At 41.9% G+C, this 25,847-nt stretch overlaps 1 protein-coding gene across 4 annotated transcripts in view; it reads left to right on the top strand.

The window, feature by feature from the left end:
• SPAG17 (sperm associated antigen 17) overlaps positions 1–25,847 on the top strand; it is a 43,199-nt gene that overhangs the window by 5,567 nt on the left and 11,785 nt on the right. For 2 of the 4 annotated variants that reach the window (XM_061569540.1, XM_061569531.1), the window contains exons 5-33: positions 684–873; positions 1,524–1,670; positions 2,609–2,775; positions 2,923–3,054; positions 3,627–3,699; positions 3,900–4,009; positions 4,538–4,675; positions 5,090–5,200; positions 5,926–6,079; positions 6,405–6,629; positions 7,723–7,775; positions 8,392–8,484; positions 10,447–10,601; positions 11,518–11,696; positions 12,017–12,114; positions 13,006–13,326; positions 14,726–14,837; positions 15,328–15,495; positions 15,982–16,089; positions 16,185–16,417; positions 17,567–17,705; positions 19,041–19,189; positions 20,265–20,409; positions 20,836–21,050; positions 21,216–21,354; positions 21,840–21,994; positions 23,296–23,496; positions 24,209–24,336; positions 25,559–25,689. In XM_061569540.1, coding sequence (XP_061425524.1) covers positions 684–873; positions 1,524–1,670; positions 2,609–2,775; positions 2,923–3,054; positions 3,627–3,699; positions 3,900–4,009; positions 4,538–4,675; positions 5,090–5,200; positions 5,926–6,079; positions 6,405–6,629; positions 7,723–7,775; positions 8,392–8,484; positions 10,447–10,601; positions 11,518–11,696; positions 12,017–12,114; positions 13,006–13,326; positions 14,726–14,837; positions 15,328–15,495; positions 15,982–16,089; positions 16,185–16,417; positions 17,567–17,705; positions 19,041–19,189; positions 20,265–20,409; positions 20,836–21,050; positions 21,216–21,354; positions 21,840–21,994; positions 23,296–23,496; positions 24,209–24,336; positions 25,559–25,689 — 4,369 coding nt within the window. The remainder of the gene's footprint in view (positions 1–683; positions 874–1,523; positions 1,671–2,608; positions 2,776–2,922; positions 3,055–3,626; positions 3,700–3,899; positions 4,010–4,537; positions 4,676–5,089; positions 5,201–5,925; positions 6,080–6,404; positions 6,630–7,722; positions 7,776–8,391; positions 8,485–10,446; positions 10,602–11,517; positions 11,697–12,016; positions 12,115–13,005; positions 13,327–14,725; positions 14,838–15,327; positions 15,496–15,981; positions 16,090–16,184; positions 16,418–17,566; positions 17,706–19,040; positions 19,190–20,264; positions 20,410–20,835; positions 21,051–21,215; positions 21,355–21,839; positions 21,995–23,295; positions 23,497–24,208; positions 24,337–25,558; positions 25,690–25,847) is intronic. The other 2 variants (XM_061569549.1, XM_061569556.1) reach the window with 2 other exon arrangements.

Raw genomic sequence — 25,847 nt, 5'->3', positions numbered from 1 at the left:
ACGTGAGCCAGATGAAACAGCTCTGCTTTGTTTTTCCATGTTCCATGTTGCAACGTACAAGTTCTGAATGTGTATTGTGCATGTGGACGGACTGACTCACCCTCATCCTAACTACACACTTGGGAACTTTCCATTCTCCTGCCTTTCAGGGTGTAGGGTAAATTTACTTGCCACAATTCTTCAAACAGCAAAACACAATAAAAGTGATATCTATAGTAAGCTAGATCATTGTTTAGTATTGGGATATATTGTGGTTTGTTTAAGTGCAGTAAATATTTGGGGCTGTCCACCAAGCAGATGGTCAGCAAAGGTTGGTGGGAGGTCACATGCTAAAACGAAGATCTTTAAAAGTGTATGATGAGCTGTGACTTGTTTAGTGTGAACTGCAATTTAGCCATACCCGTCTCTGTCTCCTGGAGGCCTGGTGCCAATTGTATTTTCCTCCTTGTAGAGGCGGCGTGATAAATCATGTGAATCGTTAAACTGTCAATTTTAATATGCTAGTTTTCAGGTCCTGCAGAGGTTACCTCTAGATTCAAGGTGAGCTGTCTCAACCTCAAATCGACCCCTTTTGATAATAAAAAACCTGCCTCATTCATTTATTATTAAAGTTTGATTACAGCCTAACATAAAATTTAATCTGTAAAGCGGCTTGTGTTTGTATGATCTTTATGATTTTGCAGGCAGCTGAGGACAAAGCCAAGGAAATGGCAGAGGTAGATTGTGGTAAGGAGCCGGTGAAATCCCCGGTCAAAAATAGAGGGAAGAGCGCCAAGGGGAACAAAGGCAAGAAGCTTCCGGAGCCACCCCAAATCAAGAAGGACACCAAACTCACGCGGCGTGGAGAGCAGGAAGAAGTCAAGAGTTTCATCGGTGGGTCTCAGGAATCAAAGATCAGCAACTTTGATGCTGTGTTATGTTTAATACTGTCGCTGTATAGCCTTTTGATTGTCTTATGATTCCTAACGAGCAAGTGTGCGAATACTGCTCCTAAGTGTGCATGGAGTGAACAGCTGATATTACCATAGCTGCCTGGACATTTCATTGTGGGAATGTAACAAAGTGTAATTTATCATAAATATACTGTTGCATAATTTGAAAGAGTATGTCATTGTGTGTAAAATGTCAAACATTTTCTACAAAATGTACTAAAATAACAACCAGCCTTATGTGCTTATGCTTACCAATCTCTCAGTAGGTAATAACAAAATGTACAGCCCATAATTAGGATGAAGGGTTCCCCATACCATGTGGTCATTGAGGTTGTTTGACCATACTTCGCCATGCTGGTCAGTGGAGATTGGTGAAGTGGTGGGGGGGGGGAGTTCCCAGGACTGGTTTTAGGTATCACTCACCCCTGATGTTCACCATCGGTGGCAATCAAATCTGTACTGCGAGGTCTATTGCACAGTGCATTAACCACCGTGTCACTGTTCTCCCTTTAGTTGATAGTAATGCTTTTTTTTAATAGAGCATATGCTTGGTAACATATATTCTTTTCGGCCATCTTCGGTGTTGTTCAGATGATGAACCGGATGATGGACCACAGCACTATGTGTTCCTGATGGGCTTCCTCCAGCCACAGCTGCTGCCGATGCTGAAGGAGCTGGGGGTCACAGTGTCGGCCGTCATATGTGTGTCGTCGCAGACATACGCTGAGGACAAGCCAGGTGCGGAAGGAAGACTGCTCCTATGCCACTAAGCACAAGCGCGTGCAACAGAAATGTTAAACAGCTGTGATCTGTCACTCAGTGGCGGTGATATAGCCGAGAGTCCAATTTGTGACTGTGATGCGACATCTCAGATCGTGAATGACTGCCCAATCAGATCATTCATCGGATATCTGAAACAAATCCACGCACCCACTCCTGAAGCAGTCGGAATGGATATCAAGTCTCGACATCAGTCTGTAATTTGTTGCAATCCCCAAAAATGCCATACACGTGGAGTGGTAAAGGTTCACGGGGAGAAGGACAGAGCACATACCCAAATGCTATGGGTTAATAGAGCAGTGTGGCTGGCAGTTGAACCAACTGCACTTTGCAATGTGCCAACTCCTTGTGATGTAGCTGCCACAACGGCGCTTGTGCGAGTACTTCTCCTCCGCCTGCCATTGTTACTGGAGAGAAACTGCTACCAGCCACATCGTGTATACTTTCATAGCCTCCTTCACAGAGACTGGATCTTAACACCTCTGGTACTGTCCAATGATAAGTCTACTCAATTCGAAGTTCCCTGGTGCTACATGTAACACACATCAATGAGTTATTAGTTGAGTAAAGTTTTTTTGAAGGAAGGTCGATATCAGATTTGTGGCAGCATGACAAATGGGCATGCACTGGCACTGTAGGCACATTAGCTTTGCATTAAAATAGCCAAATATCAAATTTTTAATTAACGTTTACAGTAGTCTTAGTAAATTGCAGGGAGCTTACGTAAAAAAAATACCAGTTTCTGATTGCAAACACGTTCTTTTGTCGAATCAGTGAACACATTGATACATAAATTGACAAGTCAAACATCGCCTGGGATTGGCATTTCCCACTGTAATGTAACTATGTTTGTGACCTCGCTGAATATAAACCGTGAATATATTTTTTCCCCATAGAGGAGCTGCTTGCCGGTCGGGTCGAGGAGTTGCAGGCCTTCTGGAGGTGTCTGTCACCTGTGTTGGAGGGCGTGGGCCATGGTTACAGCCTGGATACAGTCGCACGACTGAAGTACACAGTCCACGACTCACTGCTCCCAGAGGATCCTGCTGACCAAAACACCATGGTAAGCAGGCATGCTAGTGCGGTTGGTGCCACGAATATCTTCACACCTAACAGCACATCACTTACACCAACAGTCTTTATATGGGGGGTCGTTTTGATATTTTCTATATATAGGCATGTGTGCGTATGTATGTCTGTTCACTTGCAGGCAGAGTTTGGTGCCGCCCTATTTGAGGACATGGCATGCCTGATGTATGACCTTCTGGACTGGCGACAGCACTATCGCCACTACCTCAACAGCATGGAGCTTCTGCAGATTCCCACCGTAGGGCAGTCACTGGTGAGAACTGGAAATGAAGCCACGCAAGCCTCTGAGGTCAAATGCTAATGTCATACTTAAGGATGCTTGGTCTCTACAGATATGCATAACTTAGTCCATTTAACTCAGTGTTCACTTTACAGGCCTACAGCCTGATGGCAATTGCTCCAGTTGTGGACTTATGGGTAGACTTCAGTACTCACAGTGGAGTGACTACTTAGAAAACCTAATTTATTTACAGAATATTCATGACAAATTCTAAGGTTTAAGACAATCTGTTTCGTTGCAGACATGGAATTACAATACCACCATACTTATGTTAGGTTCTGTAGAATATCATGAAAGTTTTTTTAAATAACAAAATCACCGGCATCCACTAACCCACCCCAGAGGCTGTTAAATGGCTTCATCATTTCGATATCCACATATATCGTTGCTCATATCAGTTTGCTTTGTGAAAATAGAGAAGACTATTTTTGTATTTTGTGATTGATCACTTTTTTTTCTGCTCATCAAGGTGCATCAAACGAGAGATTGTTTCGTCTATAAACTTAGATGATCATTTTAAAACTAATGACGCATGTATTCACCAGGTACAAAATGGAATGTCAGCAAATAGCAAGAGAAAGGGGCAGTCGTCAGAAACCACAGGCCTACCTCCTCCAGGTGACAATGTTTTCAAAACTCCGCTGTATGATTATTTTTCCATATCAGTAAAAAAAAGTAGACCATTGCACATAGTTTGAATCTCAATAATGGGCAGCAAAAACACCTGGTTAATCAACTTAGCTTGTTTGACTGTCAGCATCTTCATTGCATTTGCCGTGCTTGTTTCTTTTTTTGTGAATGCATATTCTGTTTCAAAGTAATAGAGGATCCTTCTGCGGTGGACATGAGATTTTATCGGGACCTGCTGGATCCAATCCCGCCGGAGTGTGTGTCGGTGCCTCTGATGATCCATTGCATTCTGGAACAGGTATAATCTGCTGTAACTCGTGTACAGGCCAGCAAGTAAGATATACACGTGTGCTTGTGCTTCAGACTCTAATATAAAACTCGGTAATGCTTTGTCCTCTTGTTGTTTGTACAGTACCCTGATTATGTTTATAACATTGATAATTATTAAATGCTGATGACGTTGTAGTTTGCGCACCGTGATCTGACTCCAACGACTTGGGTTTTATTCCCAACAATCATTCACGTGAGTGGCGAGTGATGTTTGAACCAGTCCTGGGCATCCATCCACGCATTCACTACCCCACATTGCCCAGCATGATGAAGTTTGGTCATGCAGCCCTATGACCGTCACAGCTCAGGGAAGCCTTCATTTAGCAGTAGATAGAGACAGGGCTGTATATGATTAATGTAATTATATTAATTGATGATGCTGACTATATTGCAAATATTAACAGTGGAAATAGCTATGTTCTATTATTTGCTCTGGCGTGATGATGATGATGATGTTAGTAATTGAGGTGATGATGATTCTGATGTTTGATGACAGGTGGTGGCAGCAGAGGAAGGTCGTCCCCCACCGAGCCAGCTGAGAGACCCTCCACGTGCCGATGGATTAAATCCCGATTTGGCCAAATCGCTATCAGCAGCTGTCAACCGTTTCCCCTTGTCCCCAGATGATAATGAGGTCAGGACCCTGTTTTACCAAACTTCCTACCCTTACCACCATTGACAAAAACACGTGCAAAGAGTTACATGTTGTGTACATTACACCAGTATTAAGTTACACACAATTATACAGGAGTAACATTTTCATCTGCTATGATTAACAGTTGTATGTCTCTGTGTCAGTAATGCATTATGCAGCATTACAAGATACAAGTGTGCTGAAGGATTGTTTAGATGTAGTGAATTGTATCTTAGTACCAAGTCAGGTGGATGGTAACGGTGGTGAAGTTCTTTGAACTCAGCGACCTGGCCATGGCCAAAATAAGAAGCAAGTGATGGTCTGCATATCTTTCAAATCAAGGGAAAAGCTATTGAGTTATTTTGCAAAAGAAGCACACGTGTTGTTTTTTAAACGTGCTTGTGGTGTTTACAGTCACTGGCTGCCTTATTTGGGACATCACTTCGCAGTCTGGGCCAGGAGCACATCAAACCAAAGATTCTTAGTTTCAACGATGAAATCACAAGCCGCACTCATCACCTTCAGGTATTTACATTTCATGTGCCATAAAACATGGTTTAATATTATACACACAAATTCAGTCATTAGCAACCTAAACTTCAGCCTTCATACCACATACATGTCCATAAATATAATGTTTATATTGTGTTTCATTAATGTGTAAATTAGATAACATGCATATTGTATATGCATCATAATTAGTAGACTTCACAATCTTAATAATGACTTGAGCACAGCGACAAGTGTTTTGGAATGATTAAATATGTAATGATCCACTCCCCCAGTGATTCACTGACCTGTAACAATTTAGGATCACTGTTCAATTCTTGTATTCATATTTTGTGGTGCTTAGGAGGCTCAGGGGTTGGAGCAATGAGCCAGTATTGTTGGGATTTTGGGTTTGAAAGTGGGAAATCACCTGTGGTTAAATTGTATTTTTAAGTGTGGCGAGTTATTGGTCTGAGCCTGGGTACCAATGACTGTGTAGAAAAGCCGTCGTATACATTTATTTATTTTTCACTTAATATGGTTAAATTCTGGATCTGAGAATTAAAAATATTGTTTTGACTATAACGCAGCAATTATCTCATAACAGCGTGTGTAGGAAATTTATTTTAATTGCTCCATGTTTGGCAGGGCATCGACCAACACCACCAATCCAGTGAGCTCAGCTCCATGCCCGATACATGCTGAAACCTGGCCATTGAATAGCTATGCAGTGCAATGTGTGTTTCTGTGTGTGCCTGCAGGCTGCAGATGGGTTAGATGTGGCTCAAATTGAAAAGGACATGTTGAGGCGCCTCCCCGTGTGTGGAATACTCCTTGATCCCGGCCTCCATAAAGTGGACAACGCATCCAGGGTTCGGGCCCAGGAGTTGCTGCAGTACTGCTCCGGTGCACACGGTCTGAATTATGCCTCAGTTGTTTGTACATTCTCCACATGGTAAACTACCAATGACATTATTTATCTCGCAGCATGAAAATATTAGCTCGCAAGTTTGGAAATTTTAAGTACGAATTCCAAATTATTGTACAAAAATAAAAATAAAATCACCAAAAATCAAACTAATTTCATGAAGTTGTTTTTATTTCCATAATAGTTTTTTAAATATGTTATTACTCGTCAGCAAAATATTTGCACAAATACTGGCACGCATGCAACCTCTGACATGCGTGGAAAATAATATTGCTAGTGCGTAAACGAGTGTCTACGTCTGCGCGTTTTCAGGCTGTGCAGGTCAAGTCGAACAGGCATCCACGCAGCACGCAGTGCGCCAGTTTGTCTTTGAGAACCTTGAACTGTCGTCCGTGGATGAGGCGGGGGAGCTTACCGTGGTCCACCAAGCAGACAATGTGTCCCTAGCATGGGACAACCCCTTGGATTTTGCCAAGAATGTCCAGCGACAAAATAGGGTAAAAGATGTGCATGGATCTTCAAGCGATGGAAACGCAGGTGATTGAAAGGGTGCATGGAATTGAACCCACAGGGAAGTGGGAATTAGGAATATGATTGTGTTATGGTCATCTCTGATTAAGGCCTGGGAATAAAATAATTGATTGCTTGTTAGTGGCCTCTTATAAAAATATTAATTATAATTTACTCAGGGATGCTTCCATTGTGTAAGCCACTTCATTGAGCTTACCTGGTAAAATATAAATAGTTAATCGTATTTGTGTAGGAAAACCTAGCGTGTGCAGAAAAAACCAATACATATGGGGGAAGAAGGCTGATATTGTACAAAATGTCACGACCATACTTGATGTGTTATCATCTAAAGCATCTTGTTCCCCTGCAAGTGGATCCCTCTTGTATATAAAATCTACAATAATGCACTATTGCTCCCAGAAAAATATAGTCTCTGAGTAAAAATATCTTCCCTCATGTTAGCTAAAAGAAACCTTAGCTGTATTAATTTTTTTATTTAAACAGTAAGTTACTGAGTGTAAATATTGGGGCTTGTTTAAGTGGGCACACAACCAATGACACAAGTAGGTTGATTCACATGTGCTTTAAAAGGAAATCATATTCTGCCAAATAGAAGTTTTTACAATCATTTACTTTCTTACATTTTCATTGTATTTAGATAATATGGCCACACATTCAAAGCAATGATTTATGAAGTACAAATGGGAAAAAAAGTCATCCCCGTTCAATAATTAATAACACAGAATGAAATAAAATGCAGAAATAACAAGAAAACATGCGTGAGAGAAAGGGATGGAGTGTGAATCTGGGCTGTGGGCAGCGGAGCCAGAGAGTATGATTACGTGTGTGGCCCTTCTAAATGTTATTTTAATTTGTACTCTTCACTGCCGGTTTGTCTTGCAGCCATTGCTGATTCAGTATTATGTTATGTAGGCCCAGCATTATCACTTATTTATCTATTGAACTCAGGACTACCGCATGATCATGGCTGCATGCATGGAAATAATGCCCTACGTTTTGCTAAAATAGCAGAGAATTGCTTAACAAATGGCTATCCTTTCACTGTGTCTTCCTCATGGTCACAATGAACAAACAATATGTTTTCTTGTGTCCATAACAGATGTTTCAGCCTCGCATGTAGATGATCAAGAGACACACAAAGAGGACGACTTGGTAAGCCACTGGCTGCAATAATATGATTAACTATTAAGTTGTGCACAAGCATCCCATGTTTGCAAGTTACACGAGCACTTGTGAGAGTAGCACGTTCAAGCCATCAGGGAAACACTTGTAGCCCCATTGGGTTTAATTATACCACTGTAGCACCAGTCTGAGCTGGTCGTAGACCCCATTAAAATGCAATATATAGATCTTATCTACTATCCGATAAAACAAACTCCTACATGTATTGTGGTGAATAATGATAATGTAATTGGATAAACAATGTTTCAATCTTGTTTTGTGCGAGAGTTGGCGATGAAATTACTCAAATCAAAACCGTTTAATGGGCATGTACATTTGTTAATTTATTACCATTGATTTTTGCCCTCGCAATACAGTAAAGTAAAATCGTATACATATTTTGGAAATTATATGCAAATGAATGGAGTGGACTGAACAATATTGCACCGATTTATTCTTGCATCAAACCATAACCCTGTTTCATGATAATTAAATCACTGTGGAAGTGAAGTAAATGACAAGTGTGTAGATTATTCTGTCGGAGTTGAACTGTAAAGTTGAATCCAGTGGCTTAGTGGATATATTTATATATATTTTTATCTCACAGAATGTGGAGATTGAGAAGCTTCAAGAGACACAGTTGCGGTGTCTGGACGATTGGAACTACACGGAGCGCTACGAACCTGATGTACTAATACAGGTGAATATTTGTAGTAATGCTATAAACACTGATTTCAGGTACCAGACTTTATGTACCATTACAATAATAAGAATAATGCAATTTATAATGCGCACAATATTTCACGGATATAAATGATAGTGACATTGAGGTATGGAGCCCAGCTCAGTGTCACTTGAAAGACAGGCGGTAGAGGTAAGTCTTTAAGTGGCTCTTAGAAGGAGATGTAAGTTGAACGCTACTGTGAATGTGCAGCAGCGGGATGGTGTTCCTGACCGCGGAGACTGCAACAGAGAAACAATGTCTCGCAGTGACAGTCCTGGTCCTTGTTACACAGATGAGGTTGTGAGTCATGCTGCGTATAGCAGTGCAAGTTACCAAGCTTTGTCTATTTTGTATATGGTACAGTCAGTTATAATAATACAAATGATGCTTGCTGAGCACAGACGCAGAGGTTTGCAGCAAACAGCAGTATTGAAGGTGTAATTGATACAGTATAGTTAATTTATTTGGGAAAAATAAATTATGGGAGGGAATTCTACAGTTGAGCAGTGGAAGGAAGGAAGAAAATCTGAATAATACCATGAAAAAGTTTTCACATTTTTTCACAATTTTGTTCAGAAAGGTCATTCAATATCCTTTGGAAAGTGCTATATTTATAATTGAACTATACAAAACAATGGTTGCATTTTCAATTGCTAGTATAACAGATGGATAGATCAGTGTGATGATTCGCATACGATGAACCTATCCATGTGGTTTCAATTCGTGGCCACAACTAACAGTAGTGTGGTGAAGCTTGGTCAAACAAACCCCTATCACTTTATGCATGTACGTTGAACCTCTTTCGCACCGTACGTAGCCAACCATGCTAATTGGAGGTGTGGGGGAAGGACAACAAACTAAACACAAAAAGCAGCTCTAAAGAAATTAGTTTTCAATCTAGATTTAAGAGTGCACAGTTCCAGTGGCTTCCTAATATTGGAAGGAAGAGCGTTCCAGATGGCCGCAGATGCACATTTGAAAGCGCGCCAAGCAGTGACCATCTTTGTTCGATGCCCAGCCAAAAGCCACTGTGAGGATGACCGGAAAATTACATGGCATTGGGAAGTCTTCATCCAGTATAGATTGACAAACAGCCGTAAATTATTATGTATTTGTAGGTAACATATACTGTGTATATGAGTTTGTAGAAGAGTGACGTAGAGGCAGGCGCTCTGTGGTGTTTGCCGGCGTGTTTACATTTTGACACTGAGTGTTTGTGATGTTTGGGGCGGCGACATGGCCAAGTGGTTGAGTGTTTGCCACTCGATGTAGAGGTTTGTGGTTGAAGCCCAGCGGCCATCCTAATTAATACTGCAGGTCTATTAACCGTAAACAGGAGCCATCTGCTACAGTGGGCGTTAAAGATCCTGTGACGTTATTAAAAAAAAACCTGGCCATCTGTGCCTGGATAATTTAAAATGACTCACAGATGTACTAGCATACTACAGTATTCCACGTTATTGCTTTCCGCGATTTTGGGTATCCTTGAATCGCATCTGGAACTCTACAAGACTGCATCGAGAGAAAAAGTGATGAGATAAAGTGATGAGAGATATGTCATTTTCATAATAATAGCAAGTTTGACTACATACGGTGCGAAAGAAGTTCAACATACATACGTAATTCATTAAAAAGATAGGTTTTCATAGGCCAATATCATTATCACGAAATTTGCTATTCATAAGTATCTCCGGAACGTATCCATTACGAATAACGAGGAAATACCGGATTTGATTGTGAAAACCAATTAGTAACATGGCCCCCTGCTGGCAGATGAATGCCCATTTGTAGTCCATTATTGCATACACGTGCTGCGTAGGGATGGTTGCCACTGGGGTTTCCTTTGCTACACTACAGTAGGGTATTCCAATGTTGGTGAGGCATATAAGCACCCACTAAATTAAACTTCCTATCATCTTTGCATGTGTGTGTCCATAGGCGTTGGTGGAGGCAAGCGAGAGGTACATCTGCGTGGATACCTACCGCTTGCATCTGGATGGATCTCTGCTTCTGTTCTTCCACAATCCAATGTCTGAGGAATTGCAGAGCCTGGAGTACTGGGACATTGCTCTCCACACCAACGTCAGCTTTAGGTGATTATCAACCATCTGTGTCAACCTAACCATTCATATATTCCAAAATGCAGTGATATATTCACATACAATGTATATTAATGAATCTAAACATCGTCTCATTTGTTGAATAATGGCTGTAGTTTATAATTTATACAATCCGTTTTGCCTGCAAACAGACTTGGGCCACATTTAAATGAAACTCTCAGTCAATATTATTACGTTTACACGCGTGTTAGCTTCTACAATAAAATAATAAACACGTGTATATCGACTGCTAACAGCAACGTGCTGATGCACTCATCGGAGCTGTTATCAAAATTAATATAGCGATTTATTCAAAGTGGTGGACCTTCACTCGGTATTGATTTTAATAAGAGACATTGTATTTTAAGCATGATCACAGGTGCATTGCAAATTAATTGGTGCCATATAGCTCTTACGCTTCTTAGTATAGTCAGGAATTGATCAACGCCTAATAATGTTCATTGCAGATTAATATATATGGATGAGCCAGTGGGGATGGCTACAACAGTAGCTTGATAACTATCTGAATGCTGTGGAAAAAATTTATGTGGTTCACGGTTTTAGTTTGGTGAATACAGTCACACTCATCTTCTTGGTTCTTTCGGTAAAGTCACGTAGAAGGGAAGTAATAAAAAAAAAACATAATAAAATAATTCTCACGACGTTTCGGCCACAACGCAAGCAGTCGTCCTCACGTCCTCACGGCTGCTTGCGTTGTGGCCGAAACGTCGTGAGAATTATTTAATAATGTTCTATTTATTTATTTATTATTATTATTTTTTACTTCCCTTCTACGTGACTTTAACGAAAGAACCAAGAAGATGAATCCCTGCAGTCACGAAAGCTTTAAATCGATACAGTCACACTGTCGACTATTAATTTTCTGTTGACGCTCACTCACCACTAACAGGGACTACCTGGAGCACGTTGCTGAATTACTCACGGACTGGCTGCGGGGCCAGGAGAACACAATGGGACCCATTGCGCCGAAGGCGAATGCCATGAGCCTCCCAGTTCCTGCCACTCCCACCGCTAAGTCCAAGCCTGGCAGCGGAAGGAAGAAGTCAAAGGAGAGGTCTCCACCTCGAAGTGAGTGCATCAGAAGCTGAGACAACACGGCACCGCTTTTATGCAGGATCAGTGACCTGAAAAATGGCTCCATGAGACAGTAAATATGAATTATTTTCAACCCCTTGTCAATCCACTGCTGGATGAAGGATGAAGGCCGCCTCATGCAAAGTTTTTGTTTCGGGGGTTGTTGTACCATACTTTACCACGGTGGTCATTGCGAGTCGGGGTACACAGCACCAGTTTAGATATCACCACTGATTTTTGCTGTGGGTGGGAATTGAACTGCTCCACCCATTAAGTAGTCTTCTATCTACGTGATCTGTATATGTTCTTATCAGGCAGAAAAGGCAGTGCAGCCGTGAAGGGTGATAAAGCAGAGGAGCCTCCACCCCTTCCCAAATACAGCAGCTCCTTTGTTCGCGAGGGCTCCTTAAAGGTACTGTGTGCACACTCCGATGAAATGTTTTATTTTTAGTGCACAGCAGTGAAATGAGGGTGACACTGGCATATCACTTGAGAATAATAATAATTCATACCCTATTGTATGTATGTACGTTGAACTTCTTTCGCACGGTATGTAGCCAACCATGCTGATTGGAGGTGCTATTGGTCAATCCACTCCTGTATGAAGGCCCGCCCGGGTTGTGTGACCATGCTTCACCATGCTTGTCAGTGTGGGTTGATGAAAGAGGGACCAGGACTCGTCAGACATCACTCACCCACTGATATTGTCTGTGGCGGGGAATCAAAGTTGTGTGACCGGGTTCACAGCATAGTGCACCAACTACCGCACCACCTCTCCTCCACAATTGAGAATATGTGGCTGAAATAAAATAACTTCATATGTATCTGATCACATGCTAAGATAATAAACTATATATTTTTTAACAAAAAAAAGATAATTGGCAAATGCCAACCATTTGGGCCTACTAAGCCTGGATTACATTGAGTAGGCGCCTGGGGTTGTTCATGTTTGGGGGTTCTTCTTTATAGATTCAATTCCTTCCCTTCACACCACCCATGCCTGATGCCCAACACTCCATTGATATTAGCTCATCTTATCCGTATTTATCTTATCTTGTATGTATCTTATTTAGTATTTATCTTATCTTGTATGTATCTTATCTTATATGTATGTTGAACTTCTTTCGGACCATACGTAGCCAACCATGCTAATCGGAGGATAAATAAAGATTCTGATTCTGACCTGGATCAAGGACTTTAGTCCCTGCATTCATTCGGCCCTCGAACCTGTGTGGGGGGGAAGGGTTCGTACGTTTGAGATACCGAGTGGTTCAACCGATTCCTGGACCTCACAAACGCATAGGCGTGGAAGGAGGAGCGCGAGAGGGCTCGTCAAGATGCCGAGGAGACGGAGAGGGTGAGGACGGCCAAGAAAGGCGGCGGTAAAAGGGACAAGTCGCCCGGCAAGGCGCGCAAGGACGACAAGTCGCCCGGCGGACGGCGCAGCTCTGCGAGGAGCAAGTCGGCGGCATCTTCTCCGCCGCGTTCCGCCTCCAAGCGCTCCCCCCGGCAGAAGGAGGAGGCGAAGAAGGAGGCGGCGCCACCCGCCGAGACCCCCCGGACGCCACCTGCTGGGACCCCACGCCCCGGGACGCCACCTGCCGCTCCTCGGCAGCGCTACCCGGTACGTGCCATGAGCGGAAACGGAGCAGTCGCTTTGGTTGATGGAAGTCTTCAAAAGGTTCAGCATATGCCATGAAGGTTAATGCAGTTAAACAAATACAATTATTCACACGGAAGGATGTATTGTCAATGAAAGATACCTATAGTATATAGCATGTGTCAACATATTGATCCATGTAGAAATATTTTTGTATTTCCTTTCCATATTTAGTGACTGTTAATTGAGAAGGATGAGACAGCTGTTTGTGTTCAATATATAGAATCTTACATGTGTACAAATTTAGCACTGATGTATCCTTAAGTATTAAATGGTAAGATATACCCGGACATGTTATACACATTATATACAGTACATGTATCTGCTGCTGGACAAGGCCCTCCATATGTCGCGAGGGTGTGGGCTATTTGGCCATGGAAGCCTTACCGAGTCATTATTTTAGCAAAAGTGTGCTTGGCCAATTTGATTGATTAACATTAGGCATGTGGGAGGAAACTGGATTACATAGAGACATTTTATGCATTTAAGGGGACAATACTTCAAGGTCATAGATAGGGTCATGAATTCATTTGCCTTCTGGACACCTCGCATCCCAGTGGCTTTTAGAGTTTGACACTTGGTGTGATCCACCGCCTCTTATATCCAAAGTGCAAGATTATAGGCTTGCACCACCAGTGGCATATTTCTGTTAGAGAATGAATGGTGAAATTATACATTTCATTAAATGAACACATTACATATTCTTGTGATTAGTAGTGTATAACCAATAAGAATATTAGATTTATGTCCACTAATGGAAAATACGAGGCAAAACATCGTATTAGAAGATTTACATTAATATTTGCCACAGTATAATCGGACGATTCTAGACTTACAAATAAATTAATATGTACAAAAGAAATTTATAAACATATAATTCCATTTATAAAATGCTTTTATCGAGGATTTCAAAGCACTGTACAAGGCAAAGCAGACACACGGCATATTAATTAATAACTCGGGAAACTAAGAAACGGCAAAATAATAAAATAAATTATAAAACCCATTTGCTGAATTAACTAAAAGTTGTATAAATGTAAGTGGATAAATGCATTTTAAGATGAGTTGTGTATTGTTTTTATTTATCTATTTATACAAACCACACTGGTAAATCAAGCTATTTGGTTATATTAAACTACTCTGTATTAATACACGTTAGTACTATAGGCACATGATGTAGCGACACAAAATAAAAGAAAGGAGACATTGCATTTGATGTCATTGTTTACTGTTCTTCTTCCACAGTCACTAAATCACGTGCATCCTAGCAGCATAATATACAACATCTGCAGCGCATAAGCCCACTATTCTGTGCCTGACTTCATTGATTTATGACACATTTTTTATGTTTTTCTTTTATCAGTTGCTGGGCTATGACATGGATGGAAAATTGGTTCAGGTTTATGGCAAAACAATCAGCCTTTACCCAAGTGATGGAGGCATCATTCGTGTGGAGACCACGCAGTTCATACGAGGTGTGTGCACAGCACACTGGTGTGCGATGCAAGAAGGTTACTTAAAAAACATAATCAGTTACCGACTACCAATTACAATGGAAGCGAGGTATTGAATGTGTAATCAGTTTCATGCCTCTAGGAGAGTCATTTAACTGGTCTACTCGGAATTCCATTTTGAATTCCTACCGGGTGTTTTTTTCCAAAACGTAAACTCTTCTTATAAGTAATCCGATTTGTAACTTCACTTACCTCAATCACACTCCAGCTTAGTCTACCAGACACTGCCACTTGCTGCTTAATATCTGGATCCATTCCGACTTGTATTCTTTCACAATAAGCATGACATGTTTTGTCCTCATTAGATCAATGACCATCTTCCCTCTTCCCATCTTTTGTGTCGTTAATTTATCCGGTTGTGCTTAAGCCGGCTTAGTCACAGCATGCCGTCTATTTATCATTGCTTGTCATGGAAGCGCTATGAACTCTGGTGAACTTCGTGTGTATGCAGGCTGCACAAGCGTGCGTGTCTGTGTGCAGAAGGACGGCCACCGCTTTCTGGTTCACCGGCTAAACGCAGTGCTGGTAGCTGATGGCCACGAGGAGGCTTGCAGGGTAACACCGGAGGTGGTCACAGGAGGGCCTTGCAACGGCAAACACCAGAACCTGGAGAAAAAAGGTTTATGATATTTACATATTCATTGCAACACTTACTATTAAAATAGTTGTAATCTTAAGGCACCTAAGATTTATAATGTGCAATGAGAGTCATTTGTGCTGAAATTATCTTTAAATAAAGATATGAATCACAATACCTTGCTGATGTTGTCAAGGAGCACAAACCACCACACGAACTCCAGTCGTCCTCGCAGCGGCTTTTGGCTCGCCATCAAACAAAGATGGTCACCGCATCGCGCACATTCAAATGCGCTTCTGCGGCCATCTGGAACGCTCTTCCTTCCGATTGCAGGAAGTCACTGGAGCGATGCACTATTAATTTTAGATTGAAAAGGAATTTCTTTAGAACTGCTTTTTGTGTTTAGTTTGTTGTCTTTCCCCCGCACCTCCGATTAACACGGTTGGCTACGTACAGTGCGGAAAAAGTTAAACATCCATAAATATCTCTAGTTCCTGTCTGACAATAAATTTGCATCTGCGTTCACAGGGTTTCCACATGGATGCGAAGGGAGTTTTGGCTCCTTCACTGCCACTTTTTCGGACAGAATTACCCTGTCTTTTAGCAGCCATGGCCCTGGTGGAAAGAGCCAAGCAAGTAAGTGAGGTACCTGAATGGGTTGTGAATATTTTAAACAAATCCACTGAACAGTTTGTGTGCAATAACATTTGTTGTTGCCTCATTTAACTCAGCCAAAGAAGACCCCGGTTTGATAGCTGCTCTGAGCATCCCTTCGGCAATGGCTCCAACTCCACTTCCCAGTGCCAATCCTACGTCCCCTCCGGCTGGTGTGGATAAACGCAGCAAGTCGCCCAAGTCGCCCAAGTCGCCCAAGTCAGCCAGGGCTGGTCGCAAGCGGACGGCATCCTCCCCAGCTCCGCCACAGCCTTGCGAGACGCCAGCTGTGGTGGACAAGGTTCTTACTGTAAATATTATTATCAATCTTGCTATAAATCAGCACCATAGTCATAGACACACAATTGCAGCAAACTTGTTTATGTCTCAATTCAAAGGGGGGGGGGGGGGGGGGGGGCGGCTGTTGCCGGGTAGCATAGCTGTTAACATTGCATGGTGTAATGTGACGCTTTTGTTCAAACTGAGCCTGCTGCTTAGTGGGCAAGTACAAAATATCAAACCTTCCTAAAAATGGCCCATTAACCCACTGAGTGGTACCAAAATCAAACTGAATGCAACCAATAATGCCAGATCTTGGAAGCTAAGCAGGTAAAAGCCTGGTTATTACTCGAATGGGAAGCTGCCGAGACATACCTGATGCTGTAGTCTTGGGGTAAGTGGTAGCGATGTGGAGGCGAGGAGATGGCAAGAGGGTTTGAATTGTTTCCGTACAGAGCTTTACATCTTACTCCTTCATATATATGGTTGTTCTTTCTGTACTTTGGTGTCCTTCAACATGTCTTTCACTCTTCAATATCTATGGGACCTTTTCGCCAGTATCAAATGATGAAAAGAAGGATAGGCTTCAACCTTTCAGGCAATAACACAGGAGGTGTTGCGATGCTTCAAACACCAAATAGCCACACCTATTTGCAAGGCATCAAGTCTGCATTAACGACACATGCTGATGGTAAAATATGCAAACAAACGTGCTTTGATAATAATGACTTCATTGACTTTTAAACTGATTGGCCTATACCAGAGACATCCTTCTTTGTGGACTTGCCTCACTCGTGTTAGACCAGAGAATGCCAAAAGATGAACAGAACAAAAACAATGCAAATATCAAAGCATGAATAGCTCGGGTTGAGCAGTTATATCTATGAGACCTTTTGCAAAAGGTGTCTATTTGGTATTTGAGCATCGTAACACCTTCTGTGTTATTTCCAGAAACAGTAAAGCCTATTACTATTTTCATCAATCACTCTTTAAAATATAATTTTCCAACCTTCCCGTTGCAGGCTCCTCCTGAATAGTAATCTTGAAACTAATTGAAGCCTTTCATAAATAAAGAGTATAAAATATGCTGGTACCCATAAAAAATTAGAGTACAATCAACAGCCTCTCAATGACTAGAAGGGATGAATTGATCGTTGAATGTGAAATGTTTTTGTTGCAGAAACCACCGGAGCAGGCTAAGCAAGAGCCACCACAAGTGGAGCGGGTCGAGGAAAAACTCTCCTCTCCATCCACGCTGGCTCTCAGCATGTCCTGTCCCAATGGGCTGTCCATGCACATATACACAGACACATCCATAGGTACCTAACCTTGAAGCTTAGGTGCCTAGGGGCTCCACAGTGGAGAGATGTTAAATACCTCACCCGGTATACAGGAGGTCGTGTGTTCGATCCCCACCCTGATGTCTGTATATTTGGAGTTTTAATGTCTCTCTCTCCCCGTGGCCGCGTGGATTTTTCTCCGGGTCCTCCGTTTTTTTACTCCACATTTAGAAGCATGTGCTTAGAGTATTTGGCTGCAATAAATATGCACGTAATAAGCCACTTTGTTGAGCTATCATTTGTGGCCAGGTTGCTTCTGAAAAAGAGCTATACAGCTCAGTGGGCATTACCTGCTAAAATGAAAGTTTAGTAAGCTGAGCTGGTGCAATTAAACCAGTGTGGTGCTTTCAACTGTGTTAGACCCAGCTGGGCACATGGTTGCATTTGCAACATCTACTTAACTCTATTATTTTGCATTAATTCAAACACTCACCAACTTCAGCAGCTTGATTAATTGTCTGACCCAATAGTTGAGTAACCCACATGGGCCTATGTAATTATTGTTCCAAGCCGTGTTTCTCGTTGAACTAATTTATTAAGTTTGTTTTATATTGTTTTGTGCAACGGAAATCTTTATTTAGCTAAATGTTAAGTCATTGTGTGTGCAACGCTTGTGATTTTAAAAGTAGCAGACACATCCTGAAGGATGCGGATAGCCTCATGCTTTATGAGATTTCAAAGTTTCAAGTTGACATTTTAAGCCAATAAACAGGTTTAACTGCTTTAAATGTCAAATTGTGAGGGTAATATATGGGACATGAGGCACTCTCAGTCACAATCGCACTTACACATTGCTAATTGTAATTGTAGACAAAACATTCATTGTTTAAAAATACATGTAAATAGGTTATGCAATTGAAAAGTTTTAAAGTACAATCACTCCAGGAAACCTGTGCATTTAGATTATCAGTATTTTTGTGAGCTTTTCATTTTAATCATTTGATTTATTGTCCAACTAATCTTGTAAATGTCTTTCACACAAGTAGCTTGAAGTTCATGTCATCATAGTGGTTCTGTGTTTTTTTTAAAGCTTTCAATTGTAACCGGGTCTTCATTTCTTATTGAATATTTTCCGGGTCATTGGTAAACTTGAATAGACACACGACTAATACCCACAGCCATATCAGGGTGTACACCAGAAGTGGTATAACCAGGTGCAATCATATTTTCTAGGTTGCCGACCCAGACAGACCCGGCTGAAATTAAAGCCTTGATAGTAACTGATTTATTTTTCACATAATCCAGTGATTGGATGCAACACAAGCAGCATGAAGTTCATGTCATCGCAAGGTTTTCTGCTGCTCGCACATGCAGGTGTCATCAGGGAGACGGGCGCTCGACTGCTGGTGCGGTTCAGTGGGGTCCTGGGAGCTGGCCCTGCGCAGGGCGTCCCATACGAGCTGTCTCGAGTCGTCACCAGCGACGGCGCCGTCGTCAGGAGCATCTCTGACGGCTCCACACAGGTGGCACACGTTGCCTGCTACATCGGATCTCATCCCGTGTCGGGTGTCATCTCATTCATTGGCTTGCTGTTGTCCCTACATCTTGACTTAAAGCATTGCAGGAATTCATATTTCTTAGACACACAGTATATGTGCACGTTGTTGGTGCGAGTGTGTTATATTGGTGCAGTAGGGATCACAAGTGGTGCATCTACAAGTCATCTCACTCAGTTAACTAATAACACCTGGGTCTGTCCCGTGACCTTCGTGCAAGCCTTTGACACTTCATGTGGCCTCAAATTGCACCTAGCCTGGCACAAGTGCTGTTGTAATGTCACTGTCACATAAGGGGGGATACCGGCCATTCTTATGATCTGGGGGATGGCGGTGTAGTGGTTTGCGCATTGTACTACTATGCTTCGGCAACCTGATTTCGATCCCCAGCGATACGTAACATCCTTGCCAAATAGTACCTAGGTATGCCTTCGGTCAATGTGGCCTTAACGAGTACATGGTGCAGGGTGTAAACATCAGCAGTTGGGTACAAAGGTGGCATGGTTCTGACCACACCACTCTCATACGTTGTGCTGGCCATGACAGATGCTGTCAAACAGCATTTGCCCGAACAGTCTATGTGGTGGATAGTTTGTATGTTGTAGTGATTTTTGTATTTTGATCTTTTTGTCCTTTCTGCTTGTATTTTGTTTACATACTTCCAGATCTCCCTTGTGTATCTCAATGGGCTTTTAACCTGTTTAGAGATCAATATTTTGAGTGTGTATTTTTTCAAATCCATTCAACCTGCATAATATCAATTCCATTTAAGCTTGACACTCAGCAGGGTTGCTTCCAGCTCATCTATTGTAATAGCAACTATTATAACAATAGCACACTGCAATTATTCATATGCGCACATGTTTTTGATGAGTTTTAATGCTATATGTTTTACTAATGTACTGATTTAATTGCCAGGCCAATTTCATTTGAGCACTTTTGCTTTTCTGAGTAAACTGGTTAATCTGTAGCAAAGGGGCTATTAAAAAGTCAAAGAATGAAAAATTCAATTTTGCACGTGTGTTTTGGACCCTGCCACTAGGTTCTGTTTGCAGATGGATCAGTGAGCTTCAGCCCTGACTCAGGCCCAGTGGTCCCACCGCCCGTAGCAAAACCGGAGAAGCTGGAGCATCCCGACCAGACCCCGACGCCAGACATTGTGCCCAAGGACAGTGGTAACAAAAGAGGTGAGAAATCTGTGCGCAAATCACATGTCTGTCCACTTGTTGTCTAATAGCAACTTTTTACATGAAGCTACACTAAATATTAATGCACATGTGCACCTTAGTAACAACGATTTTGCATTTGCCCACACTGTAGTTCCACATACGTATTTTTGTATATATTGTATTCTACATTAGAACAGCTTTTTGTGGGTAGAAGTTCAACATACATACATGACTGACCTTTGTCAATCTACTTCTGGATGAGGGCCTCTCCATGCTGTGTGAGTTGTGGGATTATTTGACCACACTTCACCATGCTGGCCAGTGTGGGTTGGTGAAGGCTGGGAACATATAAATGCAGTACAACACTGTATTTTCTGCCCTGCTCACGCTATAGCCCTTATTCTGCACATGCGTACGGACCTCTGAATGTTGCCCTTTTCAAAGTGGGTAGGTCTCTCACCAAGTCAACTGCCAAGCGAGGCAACTCTCAGCAAGATGTACACGAACCTCCCCCACCTCTGGAAAGTGTGGAGCAGCCCAAGACAGGCACATGGTTCACAACCACTCCATTGGGTCATACCATTGGCACCTGCGGGGGAGAGAGGCTAGACGTGAAGCCTGTGCGCTTTTACAAGGCTACGGACCCACAGACAGGAGCAGTAAGTTGCGGCGTTTTACAAATGTATAAGTTGCATGATTAATTCGATATGAGTTTACAATTTACACTCTTCGATTAATGTTGATGGATTGTTCAACATTTTAAGAAACGACACATCGATCTTGTTATAAAATATACACACATTGATACGTTGCTAATATCGCAGGTCATGATAACACGGGAGGATAAGGTGGTAACGGTCACGGATGTGGACGGGAGGATCGTAGCTGATCATGTGGATGGCACGCGCATCACCACATACCACCGCCACATTTTGGACCACAACTCCGACGAACAGGAAACCGGTGAGTCCTCTTCAGCCCGAACATTCTTCACGAGCTTGGAATGTAAAATATCCATTAAAATATTTTTATTGGAATTGCGACATTGTCTACTTGATTAACTGCAAATATGTAGATACTACTTGCTTCATGCATGTGAGGTGTGGTGAATTGAGATTCCACGAATCTGACATTTGCATTTAATCTGACAATGACGTTTGCCTTGTAATGCAGTCATTACAACACGTGTTTTACAAAGTGTCCACATTAACATTCAAAGTGCAATTGAGCATTAATCATTGTTGAGTCATTGTTTTTGTGATACAGCAGCATATGCCTTGCATTCATAAGTGATCTGATTCTGTCTTGTGGGTCAATAACTTGCATTTGTGTCAATGATAACAAATCTGCTCACTCTAGCTGTAGCTGTAATACAACACGAGTTTTGGCATGCATGCCAGAAACTTGCGAAGCTTACTCTTGTCTGAGCCCATGCCTGTGGTGTGCAGGCGAGGGTGTGGTAAGGACGGTGAGGAGAGTCAAGTGTGTGACAGTGGAGAGCGTAGGGCTGCCCACTTTGCAGTGGAGGCCTGACGATGGGAGCTGCACCGCCCTGTTTGGGAGTGGTACAGTCTTGCATGCAAAGCCTGATGGGACCTATCAGGTAATTGAGTCGGATGTGAGTTTGAATGCACCGTAAATATTTAGCACCCCCACAATATTTAGTACAACTCACTTAGGGTGTTAAGAAATGGCATAATGTTCTGTTTACCTTTGAATGTAATAAAGAACATTTCATTGAACGACTTGGGCTACGTAAAAAAATATTCTCAGAAATACCCCATGCAAGGCGTTGTGTCTCTAACAGAGTATTCATTTTCATTCATAAGCTTTTAAATGTAATCCATGCTTCATAACTAACATCAATATGCTAATCAAGAAAAACAACTTGTTTGAAAGCAAATTGAATTTATTGCATTAACTGCACACATTAGCAAACACAGCAATTTGGATGCACTAAGCAACTGTTGTGCCAATGCACGTCTGTTGGCTTTAAGTGAGCGCATGGGACTTATATAAGTCTTTGGACTCAGTGCACATCTGGCTAGTATATTATCCTATGGTTCCCATATAAGTATATGGGTCCTATATTAGCCTCTGAGCTAATGTTAAGTGTATTGGACCCCTTTAATTATATAACTATGATGTAAATCTAAGCCTATAAACATACTTAATACCCCGAGACTTTATTATGTCTCCTGGATTTGCATATGTCCCATATATTTACATTGGGAATTTTGACTTTACATTAGACCCACCAACTTAGATACATATAATAAATGTGACTTATATAACATCTATACAACCTACACAGGGGCCTAGAGAATTATGCTGGGTAACCACTATAAATATATTTTGCTGCTATAAATGTTCAAATGATAAGCCACTTTGTTGAGCTATCATTTGTGGCCAGGTTGCTTTTCAAAATAAGTTCATACCTCAGTGGGATTTGTCTGGTAGGATGAGAATGGTTTAGTTTCTATTTGTGTGTGGTTATGTTGTTTACCTTGCTGGTACTTTGCACTGCTGTCATGTTGTTGTTGTAACGTTCTTAGCCGCCCCGACTGGACATTTGTGAAAAAGAGCTTTACAGCTCATTGGATTCTTGCAGTCTAAATAAATATTGTGATTCTGATATAGACCTACATCGGACTTACACACACTATACGGGGTCATCCATTTATATACCCACTAAAATAATGGGGAGATATTATTTTTTTAAACACCAACGCATCTACACGTATCCCACAAAAATACTTTGCTTCTACATTATTACATCTTTTAACGCTCTGTGAGATTTTTTTGTCACCATTTTTGTAATATTTAACTCGCTGATAAAATTAATTGTGAGATCTATAAATGAATCCCCTATATACATATATATATCTTTCTGTGTGTGTCCAGCTATGTCCCAGTGGTGGCGAGGGATCCCTGTTCATAGCCTCGGATGGAGAAGCCAGGTACAGCCCGGGCAGGGTCTCCTCGCCAGCCCTGGACTCCCTGCCCGGAACACGGGACCCGGCGTTGACTCCTGGGACGTATTTCCTGCGCCATGTGGCTCCGCTCGCCTGTGAAGCTGTGGATGTGTATGGCAACCACTTCCAGGTGTCTCGTCGTCTTCAAAGCATCCAATTTTATTTTTTATTACGCTTACTTGGCCAAGGAAAGCCTCACTTAGCCTCATGACTCTCTTTTTAGGAGGGTGCTGCCAAGTTTTTGGAGTAGGGCACTTTAGTATAGTTATAATAGCATGACATAAATTGCATGGGGAGGCAGCCAATGGTAAGTAAAGGAGAAAAGTTTTCTTTAAGGACTTGAACAATGCGAACAACAAGGTGGAGGGAGTTCCAGACAGTATTGGCAGCAGAGTAGAATCCGCAATAACAAGAGTGGCTACTTTGTCAATATAGTTTCTGACCTCTTATGAGAAATACCGGGGATTTGTGATACTCACTCAAACCACAGTATATTCTTCATACTGAATTGCAATGCAACAGCACAATTAACATGGAGACACAGATATCCGAATATGAGTCGAGACTATTGTATTTACAAAGGCATGCTGCACGTGTTTACCATGTCGTAGTCCTGTATTTAATACCATTAAAAGCCTTTGCTGCAATGTGCCCCCTTTTATCTCAAATAATCGGTCGCTCATAAAATCAGCCCAGTAGTCTGGGTGAAGTGGGATTAATAGAGACGTAATCTAACATTCGAGCCGATATATAAGTCTCTTGTGAAGAATCACATTGATTGTTATAGGGCGTTATTGATATTATGGGCCATCCTTCCTTACCACGGTGTGGCCTGAATGCAGGTGCTGTGCAATGGCGAGGCCTCAACGTCCCTCGCGGCGGCGGCTGCTGCTGGTGCTGGTGCTGAGGATGAACGGGGGGATGGGGAGGAGGCGCAGGGACCTGCAGGCTATGACACGCACGCGCCAAGGTGATGAACGCACACGGGCCTAACGACAGCCCTGTGCAGGGGCACAGGGAATTCCCTCTTGGCAGGGCCGTGTCTAGGATTGCGATAGATATGTGGCGCTGCAGAAATACGTTGGAACTTGGTACATTTTATCAGGGAGATTGCACTGTCGTTCAATATGTTCTACTTCATCAGTAAACTAATTAACGAATTTACCCTCTGAGTTAAAGCATGTGCAAGCTCATTTTGATACAAAATTAATTTGGCATGGGAGGCAAATTAACCTACATTCTTGTAAAGAATGCAATCTAGCAGTCGATTGAATATGATCATTTGTGGAACAAAATACATAACCCATCAACTTGAATGATTATACTTTAAATTATTGTGAACTCTGCACCAAAACATTCCTGATTAACTGGCCCAAGCAGTGTATTATGCACATTTGCCTAACAGGTCTAAGCATGGCAAATCTTCAACACAGTACTTCCATGACAGCTCTACCCATTATCGAACAATTTACACCCAGGTGTGATAGCACACTCTAATTAGACTTTAACATGTCTTGGCTTCGAATGCTGAATGTTAATTAACTATCCTGTTAGTACTTCTCAATGCTCTGGTTACACTGTGAGTATTTTAAATGTATACATTTACCACCTACATTTTTTGTTTTTATCTTATCTGTGTTCATTGTGTGGTTGTTTATAAGCAGGGCTTAATTTCTCACTGAATATATTCCGGATGTCTGGTAGACTGGAGTAGTTGGCACATGACACTAGTAGCCAGACTCTTAGGTTTTTTCGGTAAAGTCACGTAGGTAAAAAATAAAATTAAAATTAATAAAAGTAATAATAGAAATAAAATAATAAATAAAATAATAAAACATTTTTATATATAATCACACTTGATACAGTAAATCTAGCTGTGACGGTCCCACCTGATGACGGAGACTTGTGTTGCCTCCGAAACGTCGTGATTTATTATTTTATTTCTATTATTACTTTTATTAATTTTAATTTTATTTATTACCTACGTGACTTTACCGAAAAAACCTAAGAGTATGAATCCTTGCAGTCACGAAAGCTTCAAATCTAGAACTAGTAGCCAGAGCCATAGTGAGATGTATACGGAACGTGGTGTGCTGGTCTGGATATATTTCCCAGGTCACCTATGCAGACAGACCCAACTGAAAGTAAGCCTCGCTTGTCCGCCATGCTCTTTGATGCGTTACTGTTGCCAGGCTGTTTGCAATTCATGCCGACGGTTCTGGGACCGAGTTCATCCGTCGTGAGGATGCTGAGAGGTTCCTTTCCTGGGCTGATGGTCATCCAACAACCACCGTTATCAGAGAAAGCCTGCCAGACCACCCTGGTGCGTGTGTGTGCATCTACTCGAGCACATTCAGCATTCAACACTACATACCTTACACGGGGGAACAGGCCAGCCTTGGACGAGCAACGCTGCTGGCTGCTCATTATTAGTGACGGTGTTATGGCTCTGAGACAAAAATGCATGAAGGTTTTATGAGA

Source organism: Lethenteron reissneri, chromosome 6, assembly GCF_015708825.2.
Source record: "Lethenteron reissneri isolate LAM-NWPU_2019-01 chromosome 6, ASM1570882v1, whole genome shotgun sequence".
Classification (NCBI taxonomy): Eukaryota; Metazoa; Chordata; class Hyperoartia; order Petromyzontiformes; family Petromyzontidae; genus Lethenteron; species Lethenteron reissneri.
The sequence above is the reverse complement of the archived record's forward strand: the minus strand, read 5'-3'. Positions and strand labels throughout refer to the sequence as shown.